The 20,151-nt window shown below is 39.0% G+C and overlaps 1 protein-coding gene across 3 annotated transcripts in view; it reads right to left on the bottom strand.

Moving 5' to 3' along the window:
• Positions 1-1,548: 1,548 nt before the first annotated feature.
• The window catches only part of RIMS2 (regulating synaptic membrane exocytosis 2), a 340,994-nt gene continuing 322,391 nt past the window's right edge, over positions 1,549-20,151 (bottom strand). For all 3 annotated transcript variants that reach the window (XM_009891810.1, XM_009891808.1, XM_009891809.1), the window contains 5 exons: positions 6,280-6,421; positions 4,851-4,963; positions 4,002-4,103; positions 2,924-3,063; positions 1,549-2,478 (listed from right to left, as the gene is read on the bottom strand). In XM_009891810.1, the coding sequence (XP_009890112.1) occupies positions 2,260-2,478; positions 2,924-3,063; positions 4,002-4,103; positions 4,851-4,963; positions 6,280-6,421 (716 nt within the window). In that variant the 3' untranslated portion in view covers positions 1,549-2,259. The remainder of the gene's footprint in view (positions 2,479-2,923; positions 3,064-4,001; positions 4,104-4,850; positions 4,964-6,279; positions 6,422-20,151) is intronic.

Here is a 20,151-nt window from a genome sequence, read left to right on the forward strand (position 1 = left end):
TTATTTCAATAAATATAATTTTACCAGTCTGTCCATTAACTTAACAATAATCCATTATATAAACTCTGAAGACAAGACACAATCTTGATTTATATGATATTGCACAAAGTAAAAGGCATTTTAAGTGATACTGTTATTACTTTTGCCCTCTTATGAGGCATGTACAATTTCTTAATGGGAAACTTTAATAGATTTTCAAATAAAATCAGAATAATTGTGTGTGGCCTTAAAGGTGTAATGTATATTTCAAAAATTATTGCAAGGTTTCAATATTAAACCTTATATAGGTATTAAAGGCATACAAAGACCCAGAAAAAAAGGATATTTTGTTATTAAACGTTAGCCAGTTACATTCCCTTTAAATAATGTAATTTAATGAGAAGCTTGAACTTGCAGCACCACCCAACGGCAGTTACTGTCTGCTACAAAAGACCAGGGGTTTGAAGATCCACTGACTGCAGTGAGGGTTCTGGCAATGGTGTCCAATAGCTGTCGTAGTGGTACAGATAAGCTTTCTTTAAGGCTATTTTACGAACCAAAGATTTGAATTTTTCAGACTGATATTACTCAATTATGTCTTTTGCAACACAAATGTAGTTTATGAAAATTGAACTTTACAGCAGAAGAACTGTACGAATTAGTAACCTTTGTTGCTTTTGTAATCTCAAAAATGTAGCAATTAATTTGGTTTAGTGCAAATAAAAGTGTTTAAATTTATTTTCTAAAAATCAACCAGGTACTTAATTTTTTCTCTTTCCAAAAACCTTCAAGAAATGATAGTTCAACCTTTGAATGAAAGATGCTGGTGCTGAAAACAAATTTATTGAAGACATCTTACAATGGCCACATGATTCCAGTATTTTGCTGTAGAATTCAATTTGAAGGTGAGAAAAAATGAAAATAAGTTACCATGCACTGTACAATAAATTGCAAAAAGTTCAAATATCTTCTTTATCAAATACATGCTGAATTACATTAATGTACTCCCAAGCCATGTTGCAAAATCCTTTTCAACATGCTTGAAAAAAAGTAAGTTCTTAAACAATATTTTTCTCAAATAATTCAGAAATGCAGAACAATCTGCAACCCTGAACCAAACATGGGGCATAAGAGAGTAGTAAGTCAAAAGGTAGCCATTTTAGAATATGATGATCATCCTGGGAGGTAGAGGGGGGAAAAGAGCAAAAGGTAGAAGGGAGACTGGGAGGAGAGATAGAGAAAGGAGGAGGTAAAAGAAGTGTACAATTTGCACATTATGTTGAACTTTACAAGGCTTGTACCTTTTACATTTAAATAAATTTAATATATTACACTTATTTCTTGTCACATAAACAGAATTTTAAATAACTGCTAGAAATTATTTTTTATTTTTAATATACGTCTGCAAAAATACAGACCATGACTGGTTTAAAGAATGATAAACGTGGTGTGTCTTTGTATCACCCTGTTGCATTCTCTTCCCTTTAAAACCATGCACTAGTGAAATTTATTTTTAAAAATAATATAAATTGTTGAAAATGGCTGATTTATTCTCTTTTTTTTTTTTTTGCAAGTTGCAGCCCCAAGAAAATAATTTAAGTGTTCAGCTAAATCTGTGTCCATGCAAAAAAGTTTCTTTAATTTCATACAGTACAGTATATCCACAGAATTTTATTTTTCAGAGAGTCCATCACATCTGGGGTTTCACTGTATCTATAGCTGGAGGTATGAAGCCCGCCACTTTAAGTCTTGAACCTTTCCAGTATGAAGAGTTTTCAGATCTCAAGCAACTGTTTCAAACAACAGCTGACTTTTCCAGCATCCTTACATTCTTCTTTTCTTCCAATGTCTGCTAATCCACTGACTTGTAACATGGCTTCACGGGAGGGTAACTCCATTTCTGTGGCATAATCAAGCTTTAGGAGGGGAGGGCAGATAAATAAAGAAACGGGAGCAACAAAACAGATAGGCCATTGAAAAGGACTTTTGTTGCATGAAACAGATTGATTCTTTTAGTTTAGTCCATGGCTTCAGATTGGACCAAAACTGAGTGTCCCTGAACTCCAAACCTATCAGTTCTTCATGACTTCAGTCCTTCACCTGAGGGCCTTCCGTAGGGCACAATGTGTGCAACTTCCTTGAGAACACAGGATCGCGTTGCAGCCCTAGAAACAGGCTCAGAAGACACAACATTAAGCATGCAGTGTTACCAGGGTTTGCGACCTGTAATTTTTTTTTTTTTTTGTAACGCTGGTTGCTATGACAACAGTTTCACAGCTGCTATGAGCGAGCATACGAAGGTCCTGTTGAACTTTCAAGAGATGATTGGGAAGCTCTTCTAGTGAGAGGAGCTAAAGTTGGGTCTACTAGGGAAGAAGGAGGGAAGAGTTTGAACCACCCAATCACCATGTTGGACAGGTCCAGTTCATCTAAAAGTATCTGTGCCACTCCCATGAAGGACTTGTGATCCATACGTCCATAGTCTCCCCAAACAATTATCTGTTAGCAAAGGAAACACAAGAAAATAGAAAGATTTCAGCAAAAATGACGAGCTATGCAAGCTGATTTTTCAAATGTCTCTGCTTATTTAATTACAGTAAGGAATGAAATATTTGACTGCTGATATAGTTCATTTCTGTGTATAATAACCATGACGCAGTGACAGAAATGACCTGGGCAGTAATAGAGCAGTTATCCATAATACTAAAGAAAGTCCAGTGAGAGAAGGAGCCCATACATATATTAGAGTCAAAATAATCTAGAATGAACCTTTGGTCAGCACTTTCTACTTGCGTCAACAGTCGTTACTGTAGTATTTATGTGCTCAACAAGCCTTAGAAATAGCAGAACTTGCCAAATAAAGCATGAAAGGAAGTTTGAAACTCATTCAATGATAATTGTACAGGCAACATTTCAGAGTCAGAAGAATATTGATGCAAATTACCTGTAAAACTTTGCCTTGGGGGCTTTCTTCAAATGATAGGAGTTGCTGATAAAGCGGTTCCAGCGTTTTTCTTGCTACCTTTGTTTTCTTTTTGGCTATGCAGACTCCATTTTCTAATAGATACACCTTTACATATGGTGCTTAGAAAAAAGAAAATAAAGAACAGTAAGTAAAGAAGTCCAGATTTTTTGCATAACAGATGTAACGTTCTATCGCCATATGATAAAATCTGCCTTTTACTGGATATAGAACTTAAATGAACAAATCTCCAAAAGCACTATTAGCATTTATTCACATGCAAAACATCTGTGCAATTTCTTTACTTTTCTCCCTTGTACAATCTTTTCTTTACTTCTTTTTGTATGTCTCTTTTGCCATGAAACAATTCAGATTTTGACCTGGAAAAATCAGATATTCCTATATATAGTGTCCCTACACTGTGCAGTATGCAAAATAGGCCTATTAAGTAAATGAATGACTTGCATTGACTTTGGTGAGATTTGGATCAATGCTCCAAATTGTTAATAATTTAAAATTATCTACAAGGTGAAAATCAGAGAAGAAAAGACTCTGACACAATTTCTATTTTAGCAGAAGAGCTTGCTAAAAATATCATTATATTGTCCTTTTCACGTAGTGTTATAGGACATCATATTATAAAATAAGCAGTAAGTATCAAACACTGGTCTACTTTTCAAGGAGGTACCTATTCCACACCTCTTGTTGATACCCCCTTCACCCCAAAAGATTCCTAGATCCCATGTTCAGTATGTACTTTCCTTTCTACCCCATAACCAAGGATGCATTTGTTATTACTATAATACTTTTGTGTCTTCTGGTAACTCAGACACCAGTCTGATTTTCTTTTCCTCCTGAAGCAGGGTTGACTTTTTGCACCTACTGCAAGCTTGTATACCGTTTCAGTACATTTTACATTTCAGTATACAACACTGTAACCTACTGACATATGAATTGCTAAGAGTTTACCTAAGTTGAACAGCAAAGCCTCAGGAACTGGGGGCTTGTTGGATTTTTCTGTTAGAATTCTCTTCTTGTTGCTAAGATTTTTCTTCCTTACCTGGCAGTGTCTTTGAACCTGGTTTTACAACAAGGCCACGAGCTCGGATTATTTCTACTTCCAATTGTCCTTTCTTGTCCATCATTCCCACCTGGATATCTCCTAGAAAAAGAAAAGAAATCCTGGCATTGTAATTCAAAAAGATCTAAACATATGAGAAGCTATGGGAAGTGCTAGGATGGATACGTGATGGCTTGTGTTGCCTGCATTCCACCAGCAAGTATGATCCGGATTTTAATACTACTAGATAACTTAATATGTATCCTCTTTCACTGATATTTATGTTAGTAAACAATTAAAAAACCCTACAATAACACCTTGTCTCCCTTTTCTCATGCCCCTATAACTCAAATTAGGTTATTTTTTGTCTTAAGAATCTCAGCTGAAAAGGCAGCAAGGAAATTAGTAAGCAGCAGTTCTGTAAGCCTGCTTGAAATCTCTTCACCGTGCCTCTAGTTTAAGACAAGGTATGAAAAGATACTTGTAAATATATAAAAAAAAAAATCTGTAAGTACAATAGCAACAAATACTTTGCACCTAAATTCACATTTTTATTCAATGCTATCCAAGTGATTCAGAGAAAGGCTTTGTCTCATTAACCACATTTTGAAGATGGAAAACTGAAGCAGAAAAGACTGAATTTTTCAAAGCACCTTTCTACTTTTGAGTGTCCTAATGAGCATCCACAATTATGTTCAACTTTGGCTGAGATTATAGTTTTGGTCTGAAGTGAGTTGTTCAAAACCACATGGGAAATCCATATTTAAAGAATGAGAATCTAGATAATGTCTATGTTCTAATTACCAGACCTAGGAGATTATATTATATCTGTAGGACATAAATGCTTACCCATTGATGGTGTTGCCAAAGTCTGTCGCCCTACAAGCTGGGCAGGACCAAGTCCATCCAGAAAATCACTGAACTGGCTGTCTGCAGCCAACCTCACACCAGGGAAAATCAAACTAAAAAATAATATTAAAAAGAAAATAAATAAATACACTTGAATTTACCTTTTTTTTTTTTGTTTTCTAGATGTTTTGCATTTAGCAAAATTATTTCTGGTACTACTGCTCACAAGGAACTTATTTACACCTACAAGATTACAAAACAATGAGTGTAATTTTCAAAACTTCCCAGTGTTCAATAAGCAGCAATTTGGTCTCCAGCATATAAACAAACAGGTGAAGGAAGTGCTAATCCTCACTGGGTCTAATTTCCACAGTAATAGTTTTCCAGCATGCTCTCTTTTCCCAATATATTAAAGACCACTGTTAATTATTGCAGGATTCATATGAGACCAGTTCGATAAGATACTAATGCCCTTACCAGTAACTCAGTTACATGAAGGTAAAATTGCTCACATTTCTCAGTCAACAGCAACTCAATGGTTGAATGTCAAATGTACCCAGTAAAATTATTACATTAAACTGAATACTGGACACTATTTTTAAAATCACCTTTTAAAATCAGCATTCATTATAAACATTTTGTTAAAAATGTCTTTGAGAATGACATATATTCAATAACAGAGCTGAAATCCATTATGGCAAATGACCAAAGTAACTTAAAATTCAAATTCTGGCCATAAATTATCTGTGACCCATTACAAGGCAACAAGAACTAATGAGATTTGTAATGACCAGCCATAAATAAATGTCCATCTCAAGTGCACATAGTGCATCAACTTGGACATGTAAGATATATTGTCCAGTACAGGTGTATCATCCAGTGCTGTGAATACCATTATCCACAATAAGATTTTTCTGGGCAATGTCTTTAACATACCACTCAGAAATCTTTAACCTGGGCTTTTATGAAAAGCACGATACATGAAAGTCTCATACTTCTGCCAAGACCATTTTTTCAGGATTAATTAACAGAATCTTTGAAAAAGTCCTGAGCCCAGTGAATGACACCTGGAAATACTCTGGAAATGCTTTGCTATGCAAACTTCAGACATACACGAGGAGTTTTCAGAAGAGAATGTGTCCTTTTTTGTGTTTTACCTGGTGCACTGTGCCTGCTTCCCCTCCTGCCACACCACATACTGATGGCTCTGAGCCACCAGGCGCCGTCCTCACAGCACTGCAGAAACGATCCCCATCCTTCCTGCACCAGCAACGGGAGACTCTTTCGGTCACAGGGGAAGGCTAGCTAGCAACACTAGCTTGTGAAGGGAATTCTGACTGAACAGGACCTGCAGTGCCCACCTCACCTTTGCCTAACTACAAGTTTCATGGAGAAGCATCAGGCAACCACAGTAATAACTGTTGCTTACTTTCCCTCAGAGCTGTAGCTGTTCATGCTCCCATCCGTCGACTCCCGGCTGGCCTGACGGGTCATCCAGTTCCTCATCTCCACGGCCAGCCCTGTCTCAGTGCTCCTCTGGACGGTGCTCCGCAGCTTCTTGCCCCCTGCTTCTGCGGAGACAAAAGAGAAGCCCCCATTGCACCGTGCCACCGCAGCTGGGCGGCCCTGCAGGGCACTGCTGCGGGTGGCGCACCACCGCTCCACCTGCCAGAAACACTCGAAGGCAGAAATTACTGACCTGTACCAAATCTTTCATTTTAAAATTACCTTTTTTTTTTTTTTTTTTTAATAATAGGCAAGCAGCATCGTAAACCTCTTTTACGGGACTTTGGTTCTGTCACTGCCTGCTTTCCAAGGCAGGCAGCATACACAAAACACAAATCTGCCCACGGAGCTAACCAGATTTACATTATCCATAGTCTAGTGTGTTTAAAATATGTTTTCTCTGGATGAATACATCCCTCTTAGGAATTCAATTAAAATGTTACCATTACGTCAAAACCTGCAACGTCTGAGGAATGTACTAATTCAGATGAATTATTTGATTTAAAAACATTTCATCATTATCTGCTAAATCAAGTTACAGATATCCATTAGTGAGGACAGTAAACAACAAATCAAGAACCCTTCCAATTCTGTCCTCTCTATTCACCCTCCTCTCATTTCACTAGCTGCTTCAACTTTGTATCTAAAAATTATAGTATTGACTTTTATGCATAATATGAACCTTTATTACCACCTCCAAGAGTAACAGTTTTTGCACCTGCTTGCATAGTTTAATTTTATTTGTAAAAACAGCAAAGTGACAGATAGCTGGGTATCAGACAAGGGAAAAAATACTCAAAACTTAATATAGTAGCATTTGAGTGTAGGAACTTTGATCAAGACCTCAGCTAGAAAATATATTGGAAGCACCACCAAAAAAAAAAAAAATTAGTAGGAATGAAGCTTCAGTGTTTCTTACATACGACAGTCACTCCATTCATTTCTGATTTTAAATGCTGTTACCAATTCTGTATTCAAATTTCTTTTATCTTTTCAATACCCTCCTGACTTCAGCACAGTGATATACTGATATTATAAAAGAGCAATAACTCCAAACTTACACAACACTGAATGATACCAGAATTCTTACATACTGCTACAATAAGGACAGAGTATATCCAAGGTCCTAGGATATCTAGGGAGTCACCCGTCCTCTGCAGTCATTACTAGCTTCTGCTACCCTTTACGTCTCCTCTGGCTTGTCATGTACCAGATGACACAAGCTGGACCGGTGGGGTCAGTGATGCCTGAGGGATATGAGAAAGGAAATGAGAAAGGGAGGAGATTGTACTGGAACAGGGACTCTCACGCCCTGAGGAGGACACACGAGCTCAGGGGCTGGCTTAGAGTAAGAGGACCCACATCCTTGGACAGGGAATAGGAGAGGTACATCGATGTCAATGTCTCCACTCAGTGTCACTCTGTCCTACAGGCTGCAGGGTGGGTTGAAGTCTCACAGGGACATACCTGAGGCACTCCAGTCAGGAGGGGCTAACAGATCAGATAAAGAACATGGGAATTTTAGTGAAGTGGGAAATAGACACCCAAAACACCTTGAAAACCTACTAGTACCTTGTCAAGAAAGATTTAAAAACACTGCAATATTTAGCAGTAGTGAGACATTTCTATAACAGGATCATGAGTGGTTCAAATCATATTACTTACTACAAGCCTTCTACACATTCCTTAAGACCATAACTTTTAATCAGTACATGAAGAATAACAGAAGTAATAATTCTGCTCTTGAACTTCAGCTACCCACGTGAATTTAGTACTCAACAGAGGGAAATACTTTTCTCACTATGTCAAAACTACTTCTGAAAATGCCCATCAATATCTGGTGCAATAAATACAAATAAAAAAAAATACAAGGCTAACATGACATGAAAAATGAAGGGCAGAAGTCAACAATTTAATTTCTATTGGGTTGTACTGTTCCAAGTGTCTGCTGGTTTTATTATTTATATTAAACTAATGAAAGCTGGCAGCTGACTTCCAACACTGGTCCAGGGTTGTTCTAAAATCCAATCACTCATATCAAAGAAATATTCCAACAAAACTGCCTGGAAAAATTTGTGCTACAGTTTTGTAGATAAGGTACACTGCGTCATAGTTACATGTGAAAGGCTCACAACTCTTGAAGGCCCCATGCTCTTTTCATTAAAGTATTGTTACAGGGTATTACTCTTTTGTTGTAAGAGCTCTTTTGATTAGTAAGCATTAATTTTTGATCAGCCTTGTTGAATAGCAGCCATTCTCAGTTCACTGTTGCAAATAAGAATTCTCTCATGCAAATTTAACGGAACATCTCCATCTTGCATGATTCTTCAATCTTTTCATACAATATCTTTCAAAGATTTTGGGGTTTGGGATAACTATATGTTTGAATACGTGACGTGTGAAGGAGTATATAGTAACTTTTACTAATTAGTAAGGCAGATATTTTTCTGAATTAGAATTATACATTTGTACGCCTTCAGTCTAGCAGAAAATTCACAGAAAAAAATCAACACATCTGTTGCACATCAATTTACTGAGAAATCAAGGCAGAACTGGTGCAATTGCCATTCTAGTCTCCATAGAGGCATATGTGTTTCACCAGCTGTTCCTAGCATCCCTCTGAATCTTATTTTCAAGCAGTTTTACTTTCTTGCATTCATTTTAACTGAAATAAGTGCTCTGGTTCACATGAAGACAGTGCGACAGCTGAGAACATACAACTTTGATACAGCATGAAAGTTAGGCATGCATAGTATATCCAACTTTTGTGTAAGTGCTGGTGGTAAACTAATTACTTTGACCCTAACATTAAATTTAAGGAGGGCTGAAAGGAGGCTAGGTGAATAACTATTTTCCAGTTTTCAATACAAACAGGCAGAGCTCTCTGATGGTCCTAAAAAAGAAAGGTCTGACCTTTCAGCAATAAGGCTCCTAATCATGATGTTGATGCTTCTTGAAAAAAGAACTGAAGATTTAACCGCAAAACAGCAATTTGGAATAGAAGTACAGAAGAAGGCCCAGTTCACAGACATGACTCCTGAGCCACTGCTTTAGAGATGAATATTCTTTCAGATTGAGCTTGGCTAAACTAATATCTAATAATATGCATGAGAAATACCTACACTCGATTGCCCACAATCCTAGCAATACACCAGTCCCTGGAAAAACATAACAAACCAAATATAATCCCACAATCCCTCAAACACTTTAAAAGCAAATACAGTATTTATATAAGCCATAATTGTGTTTCATGAATTCAACATTAAAATGTTGCAAGTAGCAATGAAAATGCGAAGTAGTTACTCAACTCAAAGCAATAGCCTTTGGTGCCATACTTCCAAGCTGTAGCTGGTGGAAGACGTGGCTGAAGGTTTCACCACTCCAGCAGATCCAAACTGTTTTCCCTCATTCCTGCCTGGAAATTAAAACCTCCTCTGTTATGCTATTTCAACTACTTGTGTGGCTGCATTCTGTAATGGACCCAGCCCAAAAGGGACAAACCAACAATAAGTTTTAAAGTTGTTCTTTTTCTTTTAAAACAGATCATTTCCCAATAACAATTGTGAAAACACACACACAGTTGAATGAGCCGAACTGAGGTGATGCTAATCTAACTAGATGAATAATTTGGGAGCATCTGCCACTAACACAGAAGTAAACATGTAACTGGTGCCACTGTAAAAGTGGGGGCTGGTTTTATAATCATAAAGTGTTATGATTACAATCACCTCATGCACGTTGTTTTTGATCCTACCAAATGAAAGGATGTGGAAACAAGAGAGTCTAGTAGTGTACTTTGTTGCTAAGTCTGCTGCTGACCACCTACACTGAAAATCATCTTACTCACAATTTACTAAACTCTAATAAGGAACATTGAAAATGTTCTCCAAATTAGTATAATCTAATTGCCCTAGAAAGAAGAAATTTCTCTCAAGTCCCCATCACAAAATATGGAATATATTATCTGAAAAACACTAGTTCAGATTCTTGTGGCCATATTGTAAGGAGTGGAATAAATTACCAGAAATAATTGCTTTAGCATTTATGAAGGCACATTCATTCTTATAGTTAATCACACTGGTAATTTAACTAATATGGTTACTGCAAATAGACTCCACAGGCCACATTTTCTGCATTACGCGTGGAATTATTTGTTCCCACAACTTGGGAGTGCAAATCACTTGCAAATTAGGGGATGCAAAACTACTGATACCATCTTCAATATCAGATGAGGACAAGTCGAAAGCTGCAGTGAATGCAACAGAATCCCTCCGTGATCTGGGATGTAGCCAGATGAAATCTCCTGCGGAGGGGGAGAGCGAGAGCTCTCAGCTCGCTCTCAGGAAGAGCTTCCAGCTGCTCAGCACCAGGCACAGAGCCGTGGGAGAGGACACTGCTGGCGCAGGCAGAGGCAGGCTGGTCATGCCACCCCCAGGTGGTAGCTGGTCTCTCGGTAGGGCTTGCACTGAGTGCACAGCAGCTGTGGCTGCAGAAACACACTCAAGTGCTTGAGGTGCCTCTTCTCTGCTCCCCTCGCCTCACCAAAAATGCTGCATAAAAACTGCTTTGGTATTTTCAGTTGAACTCAGGAGTTAGTTGCCTGTAAGTGACCATTTTTCAAGAGTAAAGTTCTTCAAATATCTAGAGATGTGCTCTGGGCATGCTAACAACAGGCTAGATAAAACCATCAGAGACGGTCAAAGAACATTTGATCCTGCCTAAGAAAAGGGGGACAGGATAGGTTTTAAATTCCCCTGCAGCCGCACAGTTCTGTGTCTGGAACAGCCAAATGCTGCTGGAATGCGGCCAAAACACCGCACTGAACCAGGCACTTAGCTCTTGTTGAAGCACTGCTGGGAACCACAGCTGAGTTGTTTCTCTCCATCTGTGACACCCACAGACCCCAAGCAGCAGCCATGGATTAGGATCTACTAATTGAAGCAGTCTTTGGGAAACCCAGATTCCACCATCGCCTCAGTTTGAGAAGCTTTGAGCCCACCTCAATGATTCTCAGAGGCCACTGCTAACGACCTGCTTATGAAGCGTTGTGTTACACCCCTTCTGATGAAGGTTCTTCACAGCGCATGCTGTAAGCGTTTATGAAGCCCAAAGAGCATCTGCAGGGCTTTGCACTTTTAAGGCAGAAGGGAAGACGTAATCCAGTTCTAACTCCCATGAACATCTGAACGAAAAACACTGAGAAATTCCAACTGGGATGGGGATGGCCTGCCCTGATAGCCCAAAAGCAGAGCTGCCTTCAGTAGGGAGGCTCTTCAGTATGGAAGCAGCCAGATTTGGAAAGTCTGAGAGAGCCTGAACTGACAGCCTCAGTTTGCACTATGCATTTTTAAATTTCTTGGGAGGTTCCACTAGTTTTTCATTTTCAGTCAAGAAATACTTCTTCGCTCTTGTCCTGTGTGTTTGTGCTTCCTCTTCTCTCTTTCCTCTGGCCATACTGGAAGCATGGTTAATTAAGATTAAGGTTAATTAAGACAGCACTTAAGAAAAACTGAAAGAAAGAGAGAACCAAGAGAAATATGCAACTGGCAAACTGTTGCCTGAGCTTTTGGTCAAAGGCTGGTATGAAACTTTCACGTTCCATTCTTGATGAATCCCCATACACAGGACCCAAGACAGCCATCACGAATCTCAGTTGTTCCCGGGATATAAAGCTTTGGCCAGATTGCAGCATCCTTTGTCTGTATTTCATTTTCCTTTCATGGCAACGCTGGTTGTACGTTCAAACTGGAAAAGATGCCCCTGGCTTGTTGTGGCCACACGATGTGAAGTCAGTTTACCACACGCTGCTCCCAAGCAACGCTGTGGTTTATGGCAGGCACCTGATCCTTACTCTCTCCCACTTTTTAATGTGTTTAAAGTTGTATTCTGTCACTTCAATTTCACTGCTGTGCTGATGTTCATTCTTCAGTCCTAACTGACGCTTCAGCAAATTCTTAAGAGCATCAGACAACAGAAACTGCTTTTGTCTGTGTGGGGCATCCATCAGCTTAAGCTCTTCAACACTTACAGTCCCAAAAGTTTCTGGAACATTTTTATAAGCCTGAGTTGTTAACAAGAGCTGTTTTTCCACACACATGGTAATTACTTAATGTTTCTAAAATTCCTGTATCCCCCATATTATTATTCAGAATCACTACTGTCCGTGCTACATATAAAAGGACAAATGGCCATTTCTGACAGCTTAGAGCTTGTTTTCAATACCTGTGCTATGTAACACTCCCAGGAAATCCCAACTAAGTATATACAGAACCACAGCACGAAGGTTTGCTGCTTGGCCATTCCCTTGACAAAGAGTCTACCCCTGATAAAAGACAGCCAATGGACCGGGAGCCATCCCAGGGAATCAAAACTAAATAACCGCACCTGTAAGGATGAGAGGTGTTGGTACTGATGTGATTTCCATCTCTCTTTGGTTACTTGGCTCTGACTATGTAACAACAAACCGGATATGCAGGTCTGGTTGCATCCTTTGTTTTACAGATGTTGATTACAGATCTTGATTGTAACACACAATAAGAAAACAAACTATTTTTTACATTTTCAGGTACCTATTTGGCTCAAAAGAGATCAGGAAATCTCTATTATGCTATTCTTTTTTCGAATGTATGACTGCAAGACGAAGAAGGAAAGTTTTCTTCAAATTTGTGTGAGATATGTTTCCAAGTCAGCTGCCAAACTGAGATTCACTGAGCTAGTAAACTACCCCTTGACTAGACGGTCCAACCGGAGATCCATAAAGGTTTGAATCTAACTTGGAAAAATACTGTTGCACATTCTTTGCTATGAGTGTGGTGAGACACTGGAACAGGTTGCCCAGAGAAGTTGTGTCTGCTCCATCCCTGGAGGTATTTAAGGGATGGCTGGAACTTGGCAGGGAGGTTGGAACTTGATGATCTTGAAGGTCCCTTCCAACTCTATGATTCTATGAAATGTCTCAAATATGGGATCAAAAAAAGTTTAGTTCTGATGCAATATAAAAACAGCAGACATCAAATGCAGAATTAATATGCTATCCTAATTACTTTTATTTAGAAACACACTACTCCTGATAGCAAGATGTGAATCGGGAACATAACTGCACACAGCCACTCAGGCCTTTCCAGCACTTCTGCAGATGTCTCTGTTTCTGTTACTGATAAGACCATTGGGTTTCTAAGTGTGGTCAGAGGATGCACCTGCCAAAAGCCTCGTAGTGTTGCTGTAAAACTGAACACAGAGACGTGACAATGAAGAAGCACGGGGCTTTGCAGCCCACAGCTGTATGTCCCACGTGCCAAATGACCTGAATAAACAGTTTTTCAGGAACCCTCATTTGGACCACTTACGATCTCCGCACAGACAGATGTTCGTACCATTCAAATACGATAGGTCTGACTTTGTGTATATTTTGTGTATGTGTGAAAACAGAACGGTAGCATTTTATATCCACTTTGTACATCCTGTATAACAATCCACATGACTCCAAAAAGTGCAAAGCAGTGGCAAACCAGTGTCATCTCTAAGCTATTAAAATCCTGAAAAAATAGAGCAAGCAATTTTGTGGAATTACATTCTAATTTTATATATCATTTACATAAGGAATCACTAAATAGGTGCACATCTTCACCACAAGATACCTTTAAACCCAGTCTTTGATTTTGCCAATGACAAAGGATGACCATCTTAAGTAAAAAGAAATCATCACTGCAGTTTTGAGTGGCAATGTTTTTATGTTTATATGTACGTTCAGTTTTCTGGATGTATAGCATTCTTATGCACTTATTCATAATAATTACTCCATGCAGTGCCAAGAGCCAATAAAAACTTCTTAAACAGTGAAGAGTGTATATATTGAGGAGCTTCGAATTGCTCTTTTATTTTTGTATTATCTGAATTGAGAGATACTTTCTAAATATGAAATAATGGCGGTAACACCATTCTTTACCCCAACCTTGACTATTTTTGGTATAGCCAGGGCCATTACATAAACTATCAGATGGATCTGTGCAGCATTTTTGAATGATGTAGCAAGTGTGTTGAAACAATTCAACACCCTTTATTAGGGCTTAATGAGATAGATGGTGCCAAGTAGTTGGATGGCTACTGAGATTACACAAATTAGAAACAGTTCTTCCTCCTAGCTTTGTCTAGGATGAGTAATGATACTATGCAAATATCATTATTTGAATAACCACAGTTCCCAAAACTCTGAGCAAATTTCACACTGTAATGACCCATTTTCAAACTACTGCTGTTAAACATTTACCTCTCCAATTGAAACAACGGCAATGCAGTGTGCCTCTGCTCTGACTACACTGTTGACCTTGCCATTGAAAAATGACAATTACAGCATGTAGATAGAAGTGAGACATGTTTTTTTCCAGTTTTCTTTGGTACTATCAGAGATGAACCCTGTCATACACTGTAGCTTTGCTGCAGCTGTTATAGCCGTACCTGAGTTACCTGTTAGCTATTCAGGTACACACTGCAGTGTAACCAGCAGCTCAGAGGAGAAATGCAACCCATATGAGAAATACAGCTTTCAAACTCTGTTGGGCATTTCCACCATATAGTCAGGTTGAAGTATGTTGTACTTTGAACATCACTCCTCCTGCAGTCTATTCTACTTTTCTCTGTTGATTTTCCAGCTGTTTCCCAGCGTGTTGTTTAAGTCACACTCCACTTTGCCAGCAACAGTACAGCTTTCTCTATGCTTCTTTTTTAAAAGGTCTTATCCATTTTGGCATCTACATCTCATTCATCAGTATAGTACCTGAATGTAATTGGTAAAAACACTTGGGAATGGAGAGAGAAATGCAAATTGCTGGGAATGACTTCTGTACTGCCTCCAGCCTGGCGTCAGCCCCGGGAGCTGCAGAAGTGGGAGCGACCCAGCCCCAGCGCGCTGATGGACGGGCTGCGACTCAGTCAGCCCCTGAGCACAGCCCGAGCAGCAAACACAAAAAAAAGTATTGACCATAAACTTAAACGTTGTGCAGATTCTGTCTTCAGAGTCATTTTTATCCTCTAAGATGATCCAGCCCACTGTTACATGAGATGCACAGCAGACCATCTCCGGTGTGTTAGCATACATAAAGCCAAGGTCTTTAAAACTTCATCTTTTGCAGTGGATACCCTGTCACAGGGCAGGATACCCTTCTTGCAAATTCCACCTCGGCTCTGCCTATGAACATTCCACATAAACAAGGTCATCTTTACCACCAAGGCCAAAAAGTAGGCCAATTCCCCCAAGAAGACGCAGTCATTCTCATTTTCTTCATTGCCTGATACTCCTACTATTACTTTATTCTTTTAAAGAGGGTAATTTTAAAGCACAACTACTTAATGCGCAAGATTCTCTTCACTTTAATAATTACTGTGTTAATGAATTTATTGTTACTACTTCCCCCATTTTCTATTTCTGGTTAAATTATTGTCTGCTTGTTATTGTCTACTGGGACCTCCAGAGGGACAGTGTGATCTGGCGGCCTAACCACAGGAACAGAGTCCAGGAACTGCCAAGCTTTATTCCAGCTCTACGAATGAGCAAATGATTAATCGGTGAGAAATGCCACTGAAGCCAGTAACAGTGCTCAACCGCGCAGTTCAGCGATACATTTAAATATGTCCCGATCCTTTACTCAGTAGCATCAATGGCAGCACTCCTGCTGGTTTCTATGTGGGATCGCACAACCCCTCGAGCGAGTTTCCCCGATAGTTATCGGCCAGGTGACAGGAGGTATAATGTGCTTCTGTTCCTACTGAACTCCTGCAGCAACTCTCAGATACTTCTTTCGGTAGGCATCAATATGCAAAACTGTCAATGTATCTTCTCCTGAGCTAACACAACTAATTCTTGCTATTTTTGGCATGATTGCCTTGGGCTGAAGAACATTCTGTGGCTTTTTTTTTTTTTTCAATTGCCTTTTGTTTTTCTAACATACTGGGAGACCAAGATGCTTTCCAGTTCTTTCTGAATTAATTTATGTCTTAAATTATCATAAATTATCTCTTGAATTGTCTTCAGCACCTGCAAAGCATTTGACTTTCCCTGTGAATCTCGTAGCTTCACTACCACCCAAAAACTGGCAAAAGAAGACATTAAATGGAAATATACTCCCTTTTGGCAGGCAGAGTTCTGCACACAGATCTTGCCATGACTAACAGTTCCATAGCTGCACTCCTGGCAACCTGCTGTTTAACAGTTTATATCAACACCTCAGTGTAAATGCGAATCAGAAGTGAATGTAAATAAGAGTATAAAAAGGAAGCTGTAACACAAATTTATGACAGCAAACAATCCACACAATGTAATTTGAGGAAGCACCAAGTTAACAGTCCCACTCATAAAAACAGACGTAGGCTTTGTAGTGACCACATCCGATCTAAGCCTCTTTCTTCTTTCTCAGTGCATGTTGGATAACTGTAATTCTTCTCCAGTAACCTTTTTGTACATAAGAATTCACTTGCTCCGGCACATTTTCCAGTTGTGTCACTAAACTCCACTACTTTTAAATATATTATATGCGTGAAATTCTGCACTATGGCTATGCAGACATCTAAAAGGATGTCACACACATTTACATCAGTCCTTTGAATTCAATGACAAAATTTCCTTTAATTTCAACAAAGCCCGGGTTTCACACAAAATGTGAGGCTTGGGATGCTTCAAGAGCAGCTGAAATTCTGACAGGTACTGATTTGCCCTCTGCACCCTACAACTCTCTTCAACAATTTCCAGGTAATTTAAATCTGTCCCAAGCATCACTTGATGCCAATTCTCACTTTACAACGCAGGCTGTACACTTCATCATCAATGAATCTAAAAAAAAATGCAAAAGACAGCCTTTGATAACCTTGACACCTTGATAACATACAATAATTTGCTCTGGTACCATATGACCTGCTACCTCTCTGTGGGTACACGCAGGCACACGTGCCAGAAGTAAACTGATGATGAAAAAACTGATTTTTCAATACCTTTTACCAGACACAGCTAAGAATAACAAACTCCTTTAAAAATAACGAATGTGAATAAACTTGAAGGATTCATCCCAACTGAACTGCAAGTAGGAAATGCAAAAGCGAGTATCAGTTCCCTGGGTTGTAAATCAGGATGACCATGGCAAGTTCATGGCCGCCAACTGGAAAACCGCAGCCTTTCCACAGCCCACTTCTTCAGCAGGCTACAGTTTGGATGCCAGGACTTAAGAAGTCTCTTTCTTTTATCATGTGACACTCAAATGGATCTTCTCAATCATCGTGTTAAAAAATGGTTTCTAAAATTATTCTTATTAATACATCGTATTGAGTTACTATTCAGTTACTTCTGAATTTGATACTGCTTATATTTCTTCATGCCCAAAGAAATCCCTATGGGCCAGTGTATTCATTCCAGCAGTTAACAAACAAAAGCGTCACAAATAAATGCCTCTACAGGTCAGATTTTTCTATTTGTATTAAAAACGTGATTGAGTGGGAAACATAAAAGCACCCTTGCAGCAGGTTACCTTTGTTTAGCCTATCCATCATACACAGAAATAACTACATCTTGAGGATGGATAACTTAGGAAGTGGGTTCTTTTAATCTTTTTCAGATTAAACTGTAAAAGAGCATTAAGTACGTGAACACGGGAGTGCCTGTACCACACCCAATTAAGGACACTGGTGGTACATAAATATAATTGCATAGAAGCGCTCAGAAGACAACAAATTCCAATCTGAGTGCAGAGGTGACGTGCCATCAAAAAAACCCACTGCATTTTTTTCTTCCTAATCTCAGTGAGAGCACTTGGGAAAAGAGTTTAGCTGTCATGCCTGTCACCCCCTCTGTCACCTGACATGTCTGAAATCTCAGGTAGCAGAAACTCAGCTCCATAAAAACGGCATAGCAATTATATCTCTATATTTTCATTGGAATTACAGGAAATGCATTTTCACATGTAGGCTACAACTAAAGAGGATCAGAAAACATAAATCAACACAACATGTAAAAAAGTCAGTGTGCATTCTTCCAACACTTCTGTTTAAAGAGCTTGCCAGCACAAACTAACTAAATCCTTACAATTACCCTTAAATTAACAGATATTCCTCTACTGACTTTCATATAATTCATATTTCTTTGAACCAGTGAACAGTTTAAAACTTTCACAGATCTCAACTGAGTAGTAAGTCAAGCGTTTCCTAGAGAAGTAAAGAAAACAGCCCAGAACAAAACAAATAAATACTTTGATTTCACACAGGATTAATGCAATTATTGTAACTAATATTCAGGACCGAAAAGACAACTATTCTGGAATGACAGAGAAAAAAATCTTCAAAGAATACCTAAGCATGTTTAGCATAATTTATATTTTCATTGTTTTAAAAATGTGTGGATTCAGTCATAATGTTTATTATCATGTCAAAAGATTAAAAATGCCCTCTGAAGCCCCCCCTGCAGTCTCCTGGCAATATTTTGCAGTTGACTTCATTGTTGAAGGGAGGGCACAGACAAGCGTCCTGAAGGACAGCACGTTTCGCCCCAGGGAGTGGCTCCCCCTTGGGAAGAAAGGGACAACGTGGCCACACCTCGGCATTCGCATCACAGAAGGAAAGAAGCTTTGGAGAAGAAACTTCAGGGACTGTTGTACATGAAAAGATAAATCGAGACGTGTGAAGACTGGGGACCAACATTTGCCACTGAACTCCTGGCCTGAGAAGTGGAAGGTGATATATGCACATGCAGATATTTTAAATACAGATTATGAATGGCACAGCTGATACAGGCTTGTCTAGCGGCATTATGCAAATACAGATATCTTAATTTGATACTGCTCAAATCTAGTGAAGTTGCAATATGCGCAATTAATGATAATACAATTTTAAACCTTAAATTAGTTCTGATAAACACTAGGAAGACAGTAAATTCATTCTATACACAAACATATTTAAAGACACCAGATTATTTTCTTTACAAAACCATTGTTTTCAGAACAAGCTCATGAAACCCAAGTTCTGTCCTGCACGGGGTTTGATTCCATGCTTAACTATACATACACTTTTGTTACAAACTATTCATACACATTTGTTACACACATTCCAAATAGTAACTGCAGCTTTTTGTTTTTCAGTTTTTTTGATAGCTGGCTTAGATGTTGTTAATTTCTTTTTTCTTTTTTTTCTTTTTTTTCTTTTTTTTTTGGCCACAGCTATACAGCAAATCCATTGCATTTCTCTTTGTTACGTAAAGTTCTGGTCCTGCAACAAATATATGGAAATTACACACGCACTTTACTGGTTGGACTTACTTTTATGAGCAGATTCACTGTGAGTGAGACCTGCAAAGGTCTACTTGTACGCACAGCCTTCTACCTCACTGCTGCTCCTAAGAAAAACTTAAATAGTGCCAGTATTTAATTGTTCAAATCCGCCGTTCTTCTTAAATTATGTTGTAATAACAGACACGGGATACCTGAGCAAGCCCGTGTACTGTCAGAAAACCACTCGTGAAGAAGTGTGGTTTGTTTTCCTTATGAGTGAGCAGAAAACGAAAAGACCCTCTACCCCTTTTTTTTTTTTTTCAACATAACTAAAGCTCAGCCAATAACTTCATCTCCAATGTGATGATAAACGTAAGATCACACCTCATTCTCCGGTTACGAGCGCTGTGTCACCACCAACCCCTCTCTTAACACAAGTAACTCTCCGGCAGCCGCCTCCCCGCTCCGCCGCCCGCCGGGGAGGGGGACAGCGACCCGCCGACACCCGACCCGTCCCCGGCAGGGACCCGCAGCCCGACACTCCACACACCGGC

This window comes from Charadrius vociferus, unplaced genomic scaffold, assembly GCF_000708025.1.
Source record: "Charadrius vociferus isolate BGI_N301 unplaced genomic scaffold, ASM70802v2 scaffold15, whole genome shotgun sequence".
Classification (NCBI taxonomy): Eukaryota; Metazoa; Chordata; class Aves; order Charadriiformes; family Charadriidae; genus Charadrius; species Charadrius vociferus.